At 33.7% G+C, this 14,830-nt stretch overlaps 1 protein-coding gene across 1 annotated transcript; it reads left to right on the top strand.

Annotated features, from left to right (window-relative positions):
* Positions 1–1,453: 1,453 nt before the first annotated feature.
* On the top strand, positions 1,454–7,409 carry LOC107610744 (sodium/calcium exchanger NCL1-like). The gene is made up of 9 exons (XM_016312747.3): positions 1,454–1,904; positions 2,377–2,568; positions 3,059–3,249; positions 3,701–3,846; positions 3,947–4,208; positions 5,507–5,655; positions 5,852–6,104; positions 6,330–6,611; positions 7,063–7,409. Exons 1-9 carry the CDS (start codon positions 1,454–1,456, stop codon positions 7,309–7,311), a joined length of 2,175 nt encoding a protein of 724 aa, XP_016168233.1. The 3' UTR covers positions 7,312–7,409.
* Positions 7,410–14,830: the final 7,421 nt, after the last annotated feature.

Genomic DNA, 14,830 nt, shown 5'->3' with positions numbered 1-14,830 from the left:
TTTTTGGTAATCAGAACACAAAAGAGGAACCTTTTTTAAACTAAAACCAAAATCTATTGCCAATAATCAAATGCAAGATATGACATTTACATTGATTGCCGTTAACTTCATTTACATAGTGAAAAAATTAGGACTCTGGGAATGAAACTCTCAAAAATAGAAATTAATTAAGCTCATTGATGCCTTTGCCTTTCCTTGAAGGAATTTGGAACCTAACACTAAGACTTGATGAACTCAATTGCCGTGCATTGTTCCATGATGACGATGATGATCCAGCAGTGCCATCAAAGTTGAGCATAAAAGCCGAACACGCCGATAGAGGATTCGAAGAACACAATAAGGATTGTGATGATGGAAGGAGCTTTGGCTGCAGCAATGAAGAATTTCCAGTGCTATATCAAGAGCAAAAGGGAAAGAGGAGAGAAGAAGATGAAGAACACTGAAATCTTTAGAGGCGTGAACGAGAGGGTTTATGAACCCAGACGAAGAACAATTTTAGTTTTTTATTTTTTTAATATGTTTAATTCAGATGAAGAACAATTTTAATTTTTTGCTTTTTTAATATGTTTTTGTTTTGTTGTTTCAATTATTTGAAACTATAAAATTAGGGTTAATTGAATTCTAAAATTTGATTAATTTAAAATGATATTTTTGTCTAATCAAATAAAGGAAGGATGTTTAAGTCTTTTTGTAAAATTAAATAAATAAATATTTTTTTATTTTTATTTAATTAAAAGGGTATTTTAGTAAAAGTGGTGATATACTATATATTTAAAAAAGAAAAAATTAAATGCTGACGTGGAAAATAAATTCCACATGTCTTATTGTTATTTGTCCATATTTTAAACGTATCGGTACGTATGAATTTATTATCGTACCGTAGCAAACACCATCATTATATTATAGGAAGAGTTTCAGATATTATTTTAATAACACTAATATTTAGTAATTTTATCCGTTAATTTTAGTTATATATAAATAATATATAATTTCATGATTAATAAGATCAATAGCTAAAACTGGTATTTTTAGAATATTATTTTAAAATTTTCCCATATTATAATGCTATATGATGCTTGACATTAGTTGACAATGCAAATAGTCAAATATTAATACTCCGTAGTAATATCTTATCAAAATTCAAAACTAGTGGTACAATTTCTTATAAAAGAAATGTCACAAGTGCACATTAATTATTCTTTTTTTTTTATCAATATAATCATCTTTATGAAAATTGCATGTCCTCTCCTTTTTCCTCGCTTTTCCAACTCCAAGGTCTTGAGGGAATCCTCAGTTTTTTAATGTAAATAAATAAATGGAGATGCTCAACAACAACTGGCACACAATTAAAAAAGAAGACTCAATGAATTGAAGAAGTGAACATAATATAATGTAGCCATTCTTATCTTTAATTTTGTCGATCCAACCACAATTTTAATTTTCTCTTGAGAAAATGAGAAGCATTATTTCAAAAGTTGTTCTTATTATTTTCGTAACTGTAACACTTGATCATCATGTTGTCGAATGCCGCACTCTTAACACTAATAACAATAATCCCTCTGATGAGTTATTATTGGTCTCTGATGGAATTCTTGATCATCATGTTCATCCTCAACATGCAAACTCTAATTACTTACACCTCAAAGACCAACAATTTGAGGCTTCTGTTGTTGAGCCTCCTCCTTTAGGGAAGTACTGCAAACAAATGTATGGATTCTTGCCATGTTCCAACAACATTTTTGGCCACTTGTTCCTGATATTGGTGTATGAGTACTTGTTGTTCCATGGTGAATCATACTTGGCTGCTGGTGGTGAACAAATCTTCAAGATTCTTGGACCTGGTGTCTTTGGTGCTAGTGCCTTTGATATCCTTGGTGCACTTCCCGAGTCCTTGATTCTTCTTGGTATGATTTTCTTCCTTTTAATTCATGTATGTTTCTTTATTTGGAACACTTAGATATCTAAATTTATGTGACTTCAGATTTTGGCATTTAATGACATAATATCAAAATTCTGGTACTAAAAAATTTTATAGTTTGATTTTTATTATCTGATGAATGTTAGAAGATCATTAGAATTTATTAATTTTAACCATCAGTTAGCTATTAATATTTAAAATTATGTGATAAAATATGTTGTTAAATTATTAGACTAAAGAAATTAAAATAAAAGAATTAAATTAATGACTAAATGATGGCCATAATAAATTCTGATGATCCTCTAACATTTCTCCTTATTACCTCCTAAAATATTTGCAAAATCGGACTATAAATAATTATATACGAAGAAGCATGTTAGATATATAATTATTGTATCTTTCAATGCAGTACTTAGCTAATCTTCATTTTTTGTGTGGATTATGTTTATATATATAAGTGACTGGGCTTTCAAGTGATAAGGAGAGTGCACAAGAGTATGCTTCAACTGGAGTTGGTTTGTTGGCTGGTTCCTCCATTTTGCTTCTCACTCTTGTGTGGGGAACCTGTGTCATCATTGGAAAGCAAAAGTTGAAGAATGACTTTGATGGAACAATTTCAACAACGGGAAAGATAAAAAATTCATTGACTGGTATCATCTTGGTTATTTTCAGAGTTCTTTTTGGTTCATAATGTTTGTTATTTTGTCTTATAACAAAAAAAAAACAAAACAAAACAATTAATTAAATAACAAATCTTTAAAAAGGTTGACTATAGGCAAAAAGTTAAAAGACAACTAATATTTTTGTAATAATAAATCCTTAAAAAGACTGACTAAAGATTAAAAGTTAAAGGATAACTAACATTTCTTTTACATAAATTGACATAAAAGAATGTTCCTGAGACATGTAAACTTTTTTTTATGGTATCATATAAAAATAAATAAATAAATAAAATTATTGTTTCATTGTTTTCATGCTGTTTTTTTATTCAAAATTCTGTATAAAAAAAAATACTAAAGATAAAAACAAGAAACATTTTTTCAAACTAAGTTTATATCCATTATTTAAATATGTTTTTATCCTAACATTTTTGTCTCTCCTGTCCCTAACTTGTTTCTCTTTGATTGATGAATTACATAGGTTATGGAATCACTATGGACGTAGAGACTAGAAAGATGGCAAGAATCATGACGTTATCAGTAATTCCACTCTTCATAATGCAGATTCCCAACTTGTTCCCCACCTCATCATCATCATCACCACACTATGTGACCTTGATAGTTTCTCTTACCATAGCTATCATCTTTCTGATCTCATACTTCATTTACCAGGTTTCTCATCCAACATTTTCTATTAGCCTTTAGAGTACCTCCTTAAAATCACTTTATCTAATTGTGAATTACCAGAATGAGTTTTACATTGTCAATCAAATAGTCCTTTAAGTTAAATATTTTTGTTGATAGTAACACAGACGAGATATTTTTTACATGATTTTAATTTTAATATATAATTATTTAATTAAATTTATGTATTTAGATGATTTTTTAAATAAAAATAAATTATTTTTACTGATGTAGCAATATACTGTTAAAGGATTTTTTATTTTAATAAATTAAATAAATATTTTATTTATTGAAATAAATAATTTAAAAAATTATTATGTAAATAAAATAAAACATTTATTTAATTTATTAAAATAAAAAATTCTACTGTTAAATGAGTATGTAAAACTCTTTTACTTATACTGTCATGAAAATTAAATACTTTTTACATTTTCCACAGATATTCAAGCCTCATATAGAGAAAACAAGATTAGAGTACATCAAACATGATGATCTAATATTAAGGATTTTGGAACGCGTCGAGAAGCAAACTCTACAAAAGATTCTGAACGAGGATGGCACTCCCAATGTAACTGCCATAAGTGGGTGAGTCAGATCTCAGGGAACATTTTCTTGAATCAATTTGATTAGCATCTATACATATCATAATAGAATTACTTCTGTAACTATCTTCTTGATTATGCAGGCTATACCATGAAATTAGTCAACAAGGGGGCAAGGATTTATCAGCATTAGAAGTAAAAGACTTACTGCTCAAGAAAAAATTAACAGACACAAACATCAAAGAAGAACAGATAGCAAACTTGATGAAGATTTTTGACAAAAATGGTGACCAAATTATAACCAAGGAAGAATTTGTGAGTGGCTTGACAGAATTCATTAACCAAATAAAACATGCTTTGGATAGACAATACCTCCCAAAAGAATCACTCAACAAAATGTATCAGGTAATGCATAATGCACAATTTGACATATTACTATTTTGTCCTCTGTTTTTCACTTTTTTGTAGAGAGTAGAGCTGTAGAGACAACACAGAAAGTCACTATTAGAATCTTTCGGATTATTGACAGTTTTAGCAACAGATTTTTTCGTCATTTACACCAAATAGCCACCGAAAAACTGAAAGTTTTTCTTAGAGAGAAGTACTAGAATGCCAGCAGTTTTGTGATTTATAGTCATCAATTAGTCATCATTAGAGTTTTTAATGATATGAGATTACATCTAGAAAAAATTATTCTAAAGACCTTTAGAAAGATTTAATTATTAAAAAGGACCTTTAATACTAAAATTATTAAGAATGACCAAATTTTTTTATAATATTTAAGAAGAAGAACCAAATCTTTTTATAAAGAGACAAATATATCTTTAATTATTTTTTAATTTATTTTTTATAATCTTTAATATATGTTGTTTGACTCTCAACGCTATATAGATATGTATGAATATTCATTTGGGATTAATTAGTTAATTAATTTAGGAAAGGAAAAATTACTCTAAAAGGCCGTTGGAGAGATTTAATTATTGAAAAAGATCTTTAATATTAAAATTATTAACAACGACCAAATCCTTTTATAATATTTAAGAAAAAAGACAAATTTTTTTATAAAAAGATAAATATATCTTTAATTAATTTTTATTTATTTTTTGTAATTTTTATATTAACAATTTTTTTTTAAATTTTAGTAATTTTTATTATTTTTTTTTTTTACTTTTATGATCTTTTGTCTTTTTTTTTCATTGGGTAAAGATCACAAAAATAAAAAAATTAATAAAAATAAATAAATAATTAATAAAAATTACTAAAATTTTAAGAGAAATAAAATTTATCAACATAAAGATTATAAAAAATTAATAAAAAAATAATTAAAGATATATTTGTCTCTTTATAAAAAGATTTGGTTTTTTTTCTTAAATATTATAAAAAAATTTAGCCCTTTTTAATAATTTTAGTATTAAAGGTCCTCTTTAATAATTAAATCTTCCTAGCGGTCCTTTAGAATAATTTTTCCTTACATTCTAAGGGTGAGATTACTCACTTTTCTTTTACTGGTTAAATGTTGGCCAAATTTTAATAAAAGTGCTGCCCTAGACTTTCTCTTTCTGAAATTTTAGCACGGATCTGTATAATCTATTATTAATATATAAGAAAATGCAAAATTGTAGATATCATATTTTTATTCATTTTCCTTTCCTTCCATTGATGTATCCTGCTAACTATGCATATCCTTATAATATTCTGAATAGACATTTATCAAGCCATGCATTGAACATGTGAGAAAGGAAAGAGAATTAAAGGAACATCTTATAACAAAAGTCTTAAAGCATGTTCAGAATGATGTGGTTGGCAGACTCATAAATGATGAAGGCACAGCTGATAAAGCTGCTATCAGAAGGTCAGTTTCTGCAATTGATGCATAAAAAATACACCAATTTTATGAGCATGACGGTTATTCTAGACGGAAGAGATTGTATACTCTGATTTGTTATATTTTCACTTCATGTGTGCAACAAAACCCAAACATCATGACTACAGAGATAGACAAAAACTGAAAAACTAAAAAAATTCCAAATTGATGCAAACTACAACAGCCTATTTGAGGAAGTTGATTGCAATGGGGATAACCATGTTTCGAGATCTGAGTTGGAAAGAATGGTGAGGAACATTCACTTTTGTCACGTGGTGAACGTGAAGGAGGCGGTTACAAAACTAGTCCAAGATCTTGATGTTAATAGAGACAATGAAATCAGTGAGGAGGAATTTGTTGATGGTTTTACAAAATGGATAAACTCCAATTCCAGCCAAACTGCTCACTCAAAATCTTCATCTCATGGAACTCATCAAGTATTTTCACTCTTCCTTTACTCAACTAACTTAAAGCTTTCATTCTGTTAAAACCATTCTAATTTCTTTGTTCTTGTTACTTAAACTCAATACAGGCAAAGTATTATTTACCATCTTAACTAATCATACGAGTCCGGAAAAGATTCTTAAACTATTTTGAGAGTTTAGTCCTGCAATTTTTAATTGGCAAAAACGTTTAACCATTCCGAAATGATTGTGGATTAGATCTGGGAAGATGTTGAGAAGGTTATGGAACAGAACCAAAGCAAAGGAATATCTGCATGGATGGAGGCAATAGGATATGTGGTGTTGGGAATTACCATGTTGTCCCTTCTTGCAGAACCTCTAATAGCAAGTGTCCAGAACTTCTCCCAAGAAGCAGGGATTTCTTCTTTTTTCATCTCATTTATTTTAGTACCTCTGGCTACAAATTTTAGAGAAGCAACCTCAGCAATCAGAGAAGCTAGCCATAAGAAGAGTAGCAACACTTCGCAAACAATATATGAGGTTAGTAGTATTCTTATACCATTTATCCGAATTTTATTTACATTTTTTTTTTTTGAAATTGAATCAGTAATGTTGGAAGATAATAACCTAAAATTATTTTATTTGATTTAATATTCTTAATTTTATACACGTAATATCCATAATCACCCACTTATTACATTTAATGTTATTCAATATTCCAGTAATTAAAGAAATATAAAATAAGATAAGCGATAATTAAAGAATGCAAGACAAAATAACTTTGAATTGCTTTGCACTCATTTTTTTTTAGTCTCTCAAATATTTTTGTTTATTAATCATTCACAATAAATGTGAACTAGTCAAAATGGTAAATACACAAAAAATTTTACCAACACATTTTAATGAAATAAAGTGTCAAACTACTTAAACCAACCAAGCATCACAATTATAACCAGATACTTATATTAGAACTTTGGGTGAATGGATGCAGATATATGGAGCAGTGTTCATGAACAACATTCTTGGATTTGTGGTGATATCTATTCTGATATATGTGAGGGACATAACTTGGGAATTCTCAGCAGATGTTCTTGTTGTGGCCATTGTTTGTGCCGTCATGGGGATTGCTGCTAGTTTCCGCCACAGTTTCCCTCTTTGGACATCAATCCCCGCATACCTCTTATACCTCGTATCATTGCTCTTTGTTTTTGTTCTCAAAGATATCTTCAACTATGTTTAGTGAATGAATTATTAGAGTCTAGGGAGTGAGACCAACTAAACTATCTGAATATGGTTTCGTGACCAAATATTAAGTGGAATGAATTGTCAAATGTATCACACAACAATGCATGTTAGATTCGTTTATCTAATCTAATCTAATATATATATTAAATTTGAGATTAAAGTAGCTTTATATTAAAAGACAATCACATAATATCATATTGTGCAGAGCTAATAAATGTGGCTAAGAATTGGAAAACAGTATTAGATCATGCAGAGAAATATGATTATAATAAATTTTAACATAAAACTTCACCAATCTTATACGGTGCGATTTAATCTGATAAAAAGAAAAGTAAATGGTATGATTGAATTCCTTGCAAAACGAGATGCTTAAATAGATTCGAATGATGACGAATAATTGGCTTCAAATGGTGATCTTTTTCGAATTCTTTATATTAATGTTATTTTATCAGAATAAATTAATGCTCCTTCTTATTAGATAGTCAGAGAAAAAGGACTACCACAAAATAATTTATGCCATTGTTACATTAGTTTAATGGTATTTGTTTCTATATATATTGCAAGCGTGTAGAAATATAGAGAGAAATCAATATGCGAAGTTCTCTTTTTTTTTTTTTTGCTTTTTTTTTTCAATGACTGTTCATTGTATTTTATATACTATTTTAATTTGTATGTGAATGTTATTTTTATATTTTATTCCAAAAAATATTAGAAGACTAGTAAAATTTATTATTTTTGACTAACAATATCAGTAGAAAATAAATTATTGACATTTTGTTGGCATTGCCTGCAAAACTGTAAACTTAAATTTTTTTTCTCGATTTCATAGACATTGATTAAAAAATTGAAAAATATTACGTAAAAATAGTAAATATTTGTATTTTAGTGTAAAGTGATAAATATAAAATTTTTTATTTATTTAAAAAAGAATCCCACCAATAAAGACGATAGAAAAAAAATGTAATTTAATAGAATTTGGTAATAAATAATACGGAAAAGTCTAGAGAACAACAATTTTATTAAATTCTGACCAGCATGTAACCAACAAAAAAAAGTGAATCATTGGATGAAATCTCACACCCATCTCACACCATTAAAACCATCATTGATAACTATTTAATGGCTACAAATTACAAAATTATTGACCCCTAGTATTTCTCAAATAACACATTGTCACTTTTTTATTTAATAATTAGAGAGAAATATAAAACGTGATCCATTCGAAAAAACCCTAGCAGAGAAAGAGTACGTACTCCGTACTCAAAGAGAATGAGAGAAGGAGAAAGCGGGGGCAGAGATAAAGTCATTGGTGCAGAAAAGTCTAAGGCCTTTGCATTAGTAGGGTCTTTATCTGGGGATGGTATCGCAACGGTGACAGGTAAGCAGGGTGATTCTCGTCCACCAAGTGTCAGTTTTACCAAGGAGGCAAAGAGCTGTCTAGCTGAACCTTATAAGGAAGCCATCGTGATCAAGGTGTTGGATAAGTATTATGGCTACACGGCTCTCATGCATAAGCTCCGGATAGTATGGCGCATCAAAGGAGGGTTTGATTTGTTGGATGTGGGATTTGGATATTTTTTGGTTAAATTTGATATTGCTGGGGATCGTGAGAAAGTCATTCTTGGTGGCCCGTGGTTGATAGACGGTCACTATGTTGCAGTAAAGCCATGGGATGTGGATTTTAGGCCATGCGAAAAATCCTTTGGATCAACGCTGGTATGGATTCGAGTCTCGGGACTTCCAATTTGGTGCTACCAGGAACAAGCAATGCTGCGAATTGCTTCTGCAATTGGGATTCCGATGAAAGTAGATTTGGCTACTAAGCTCGCAGAAAGAGGAAAATATGCCCGAGCTTGTGTTCAAATTAATCTTGAGTTGCCTGTAATCAAACATATTATAGTGGAGGGTGTGACTTATGAAGTGGAGTACGAGAGTTTACAGTTGATTTGTGCTACTTGTGCACGGTATGGGCATGATAAATCGTTGTGCATGGAGAAGGAGTCCTTGGAAGGAAACATAAATTCCTTTGGTGATGGAAAAAATAATGAAGCCCCAACACTAGTGCCACACAACAATCATGAGATTCAAAAAGAAGCTGAATCAGAAGCTCGTGATTTGGGTGAGAAATTAGGAGTTGTTAAAGGGAATGATGTGGTTACGGAATCATTGGCTCCTCACGTGCCTGATGGTCTTGTTAATGAGGCATGCATGGATGATGGAGAGGGCTGGCAACAAGTGCTGCGTAAGAAAAAATTTACAATGGGCCAGTCATCAGGTTTGAAGGACCAAGATGGAAAGCAGCACAAGTTTGGTTCGAGAAGGGTTCCAAGGCCCAATTTGCATGGTGATGGAGGCAAATCAACTGGCATTAGGATGGGGAAGCAAGAAAAACATGAAATTGCGCCATCTCCATCGCGCAGAACTCCTGCACGTCGTGGAATTTCTCTACGGAAGCGTCCTCGGCCTTCCTCCTTGCAGAACTCGCCAGTTGATAAAAATGGTGGCACAACGGAGGAAACCTTAGTAGATGGAAGCATGGCAAGTGCAGTGTCAGGGGGTCCAAAGGTGGCAATTATTGAGGATCAGAGTGTGCCAGTACCGCAGGACAAACCACCTATTGAGGTTGGTGATTCTGTTTAGAGTTTATGTTCTTATTTATTCTGTCCCTATTATTTATGGATAGTTTAAATATGATTGTTTGGAATATTAGGGGTGCTTCTAATAAGTTAGCCCGGGTGCATTGTAAGGAACTTGTTAGGAAATTTAGACCTGTTTTCTTTATTGTGGTTGAAACTCACTCCCCTTTTCAGCATTTAAAATTATTTTGGGAAAGGTTGGGGTATCACTCTGTTGGTATAGTAGAGGCACAGGGGCATAAGGGAGGTATTTGGTTTCTATCCTCTATGAAGGGTGTTTGTTGTAAGTTCATTGATGCTTTTGATCAGGGTGTTACTGTTGAGGTTCACTTTGATAATTTAATTTGGAGGTGTAGTGGTATTTATGGCAGTCCTCAATTTAATAAAAGGGTTCTCCTTTGGGATTATCTTGTTGCACAATCCATGGTTTTTCAAGGACCTTGGATTGTTCTTGGTGATTTTAATGAAGTCAAATTCTCTCATGAATCTAAGGGCTGTCAATTTTCTCATCAAAGAGCAGACATGTTTGCTACTTCATTAGGGGATAGTGGTTTGTTTGATCTGAAGACTATCGGGAGGCAGTTTTCTTGGTACAGGAGGGTGAAAAATTATGTTGACGTGGCAAAAAAGCTTGATCGAGTCTGTATAAATAGTAGTTGGTTATCTATCTTTCCAGAGGCTTATGCAGAAGTTTTAAATAGGCTTCAGTCTGATCATTGCCCTATTCTGGTGCGTTGTAAAGGTCGTCCTCAGCCTAAAGGGAATCGACCTTTCCGATTTGTTGCTGCTTGGGCTACTCATCCTGGGTATAAAGATATTGTGAACCAGTCATGGTGGTCTGGTAATAGAGGAATTCATGGCAAGCTTTCAGAAGTACAGAAGAATTCACTAGAGTTTAACTCGAAGGTATTTGGTAACATTTTTGTTAAGAAATGTGAATTAGAGCAGCAGATTAATTATTTACAAAAGCGTTTGGAAGTGGTGGATAGTATTTATTTGCGTCAGAAAGAGCAACAGTTGCTTGATGATTATAATAATACTCTAGTGCAAGAAGAGCTCCTATGGTTCCAAAAGTCCAGAGAGCAGTGGGTAAGGTTCGGGGATAGGAATACAAGATTCTTTCATATTCAAACTCTTGCGCGAAGGAAGCATAATAAGATTCATGGCCTTTTTCTCAAGGATGGAGTGTGGGAAACTGATCCAGAAGTTCTGAGTCAAGAAGCAGAGTCTTTCTATAAAAGCTTATTCTGTCATTTGGATGATGTTGATTTGGGTTGCCTTGGTGATGTGCCTCTTCCTTCTCTGAATGAGGAAGCTTGCAATAATCTTACGGCACCAGTTACTATGGAGGAAGTCAAAACAGCTGTTTTTCACATGAACTCTTTTAAAGCTCCAGGTCCGGATGGGTTTCAAGCTTTCTTCTTCAAAGAATATTGGGAGATCATTGGTCTTGATGTTTGGAAGATGGTTAAGCAGGCATTCTCCGGTGTTACTCTTGATCCGAGAATGTTGGAGACTTTACTGGTTCTCATTCCAAAGGTTGAATCACCGGTATCTATGAAAGATTTCAGGCCGATTAGTCTCTGCAATGTAGTTTACAAGATCATCACGAAGGTCCTTGTTAATAGGCTTCGTCCTCATCTTGCGGAGATTGTTGGCCCGCTTCAAGGAGGATTTATTCCGGGACGAGGAACTCCTGACAACATCATTATTGCTCAAGAAGTCCTCCACTTTATGAAGAAGACTAAATCAAAGAAAGGCACACTGGCCTTTAAGATTGATCTGGAGAAAGCTTATGACAGAGTTGACTGGAGGTTTTTAGCTCATACCCTTAAGAGCTTTGGTTTTCCTATTCCTACACTTAATTTGATTATGAATTGTGTCACTGCTTCTTCCTTATCTATTCTTTGGAATGGGAGTCGTCTGAATGGCTTTACTCCTAGTCGAGGTCTTAGACAAGGAGACCCTATGTCACCCTATCTTTTTGTGTTGTGTATGGAGCGACTGGCATGCTTTATTAGTCATCAGGTTGATTTGGGCTTGTGGGAGCCGGTTGCTATTTCTAGAGGGGGACCAAGAATATCCCATTTAATGTTTGCGGATGACTTGCTTCTATTCTGTAAAGCTACAAAGAGACAAGTGCAAAATGTGATGTTGGTTTTAGAGACTTTTTGCAAAGCATCTGGGATGAAGATTAATGTGGAGAAGTCTAAAGCGCTTTGCTCCAAGAATGTCTCTGCAACAAGGAAAGAGGTTTTCACTGGGGTATCCTCTATCAGATTTGTCCAGGATTTGGGCAAGTATCTTGGAGTTACCCTTAGCCATTCTAGAGTGACTCGTTCAGCTTTCAATGGTGTCCTGGATAAGATTCGGAGTAGGCTAGCAAGCTGGAAAGGGAGTTTACTCAATCGGGCTGGTAGACTCTGCTTGGTTAATTCTGTTGCCGCTGCTATTCCCACGTACCAGATGCAGGTCTCTATTTTTCCCAAAGGAATCATTAGTAAATTGGAGTCTATGATGAGGAATTTTCTTTGGAAAGGACAAGTTGATGGAAGAGGATTGAATCTTGTTAGTTGGAAGGTACTGGTTACTCCAAAAAAATATGGAGGTTTGGGGATTAGAGATCCTTATTGTGTAAATATTTCTCTTCTTGGGAAGCTAGTTTGGACTTTTTTCCAGCAGCCAAACAAGCTATGGGTCCAATTATTGGATGCCAAATACCGATCATCTCTATATGACTGTTTTAGTTATCCTAAGAACAAGGACTCTCCCATTTGGAGGTGTCTTTGCAAGGCTTGGAAAGTGTTGAAGGATGGGTTTGCTTGGTGTATTGGAGATTTGAACCAGAATTTTTGGTTTTCTAGCTGGAGGAGAGAAGGACGGTTATCTAATGAGATGGATTATGTCCACATTTCTGATTCGAATCTCCGGATACAGGATATTTGGTCGGTTGGTAGGTGGCATTTGGATACTCTTTATTCTCCTTTATCTCAAAATCTGAAAGATAATATTCTCTCTTACAATCCAGATGAACAAGCAGGTCCGGAAGTGGGTTGGTATTGGAGTGGGTCTGCTGCCAAAGTCTATGACTCACGCAATGGTTACTTGTGGTTGTGTAAGCAGCTGTTTGGTTGGGAGGAGAGGGAGAATTGGCTTTGGCTTTGGCGTCAGCTTGTTCCGGAAAAGCATAAGTTTTTGGCTTGGTTGTGTCTTAAGGAGGCTCTTCCTACTGCAAGTTTTCGCTTTAGAAGAGGGATGTCGTCATCGGATAGGTGTCCAAGATGTCTTTCTAGCCAGGAATCGGTTATACATTGTATTCGGGATTGTCCAAAAGCTCAGCTTGTCTGGCAAAGGTTGGATATTCCTTGTCATCCTTTGGATTTGAAGAACTGGTTCTTGTATCATAGCAGAGAGCACCCGTTCAAGTTCTTTTCGGGACTTTGGTGGATATGGCGAGCAAGGAATAACGACATCTTTAATCCCCATGAAACTTGGCCTCCGGAAAAAGTCATTTGTCTGGCATTAACTTCAGAAAAGGAGCTTAGAAATATTTTTGAATTACAACGTATGTCCCTTCCCTCTACTCTAAATGGTTTTTGGAATCCCCCATCCATTGGTACTTTTAAGATTAATTGTGATGCTAGTTATTTTGGTTCGGGTGATAGTGTTGGTTTTGCTTGTGTTATTAGAGATTGTAATGGGAGCTGGCAAAGGGGGTGTTTGGGAATGATTGAGAGTAATAGTATTCTTCAAGGAGAATTGTTTGCTATTTGGAGAGGATATCTCTTAGCTTGGGATGTGGGTCAACGAGATGTTATTTGTGAGACGGATTGTGTGGAAGCATTTAATCTTGTTACTCAAGATGGTTTTGGGTTTATTGATCCACTGGTGCTCAAAATAAGAGATATCATGCATTGGAATTGGCGTGTTGACTTTCGTTTGATTATGAGAGATGCAAACACGGTGGCAGATACTATGGCAAAGATGGCGATGAAGTTACAACTTTCGCATGTGGAGCTTCTTTCACCTTGGAAGGAGTTTAAGAGTAGTCTTAAACGGGACTGTCCCTCTATTTAAGCAGTTCCTTGTTTTGTTTCTTTTGTTTTTCTTTGTTTAATTTATTTCAGTCACCAAAAAATTAGAGAGAAATATGAGTTTTACATTTAAATGGCTTCAAACGAAGTTTAATAAGAAGTTGGTAGCGCCGTTATGATAGACATGCAATCCGCCTCTTGCATATTGCACTGACAATATATCCCCTGCCTATTGTGTGCTTGCGCCACATGCATCTCATGGCAGAGGGACCTATGATGTATTACCAAGTTTCCTCTCTCTCTTCTTCTCACTTTCAATTTATATTTTTTTTTTTCTTCCGTAACGCTCTTAATCAGGGGTGGCAACAGGGCGGGTAGGGGCGGAATTTTGTTCTACTCGACTCCGTTCTGCCGTACAACAACTCCCATAGAACTTGTTTCGCTTCTATCTGCGAGTAGTAAAACATTGAACCCTAATCCGTCTCTGCGGGTACCCGCTTCGCCCTTACCCGCCCCTATAATTATTAAAATCCAATAAATAAAATTAAATTTCAATATTTATATAACTATCATCACATACATAACATAAATAAAAATAAAAATTTAAATATGATACAATATTATTAATCATTTACTAATTATTTTACATATATTATACATATTATATATTAAAATCATATATATTATATATATAGCGGGGCGGGTATTATCTAAACCCGACCCCGCCCCCGCCCCGCTAAAAACCTGCCCTAATGCGGGGTGGGTAATTACCCGCCTCGAGCGGGTAGGGACGGGGTGGATACCCGCGGGTTCGGGTGGTATTATCATCCCTATTCTTAATTCT

This window comes from Arachis ipaensis, chromosome B8 (assembly GCF_059453495.1).
Source record: "Arachis ipaensis isolate K30076 ecotype BB chromosome B8, ASM5945349v1, whole genome shotgun sequence".
NCBI lineage: Eukaryota > Viridiplantae > Streptophyta > Magnoliopsida > Fabales > Fabaceae > Arachis > Arachis ipaensis.
The sequence above is the reverse complement of the archived record's forward strand: the minus strand, read 5'-3'. Positions and strand labels throughout refer to the sequence as shown.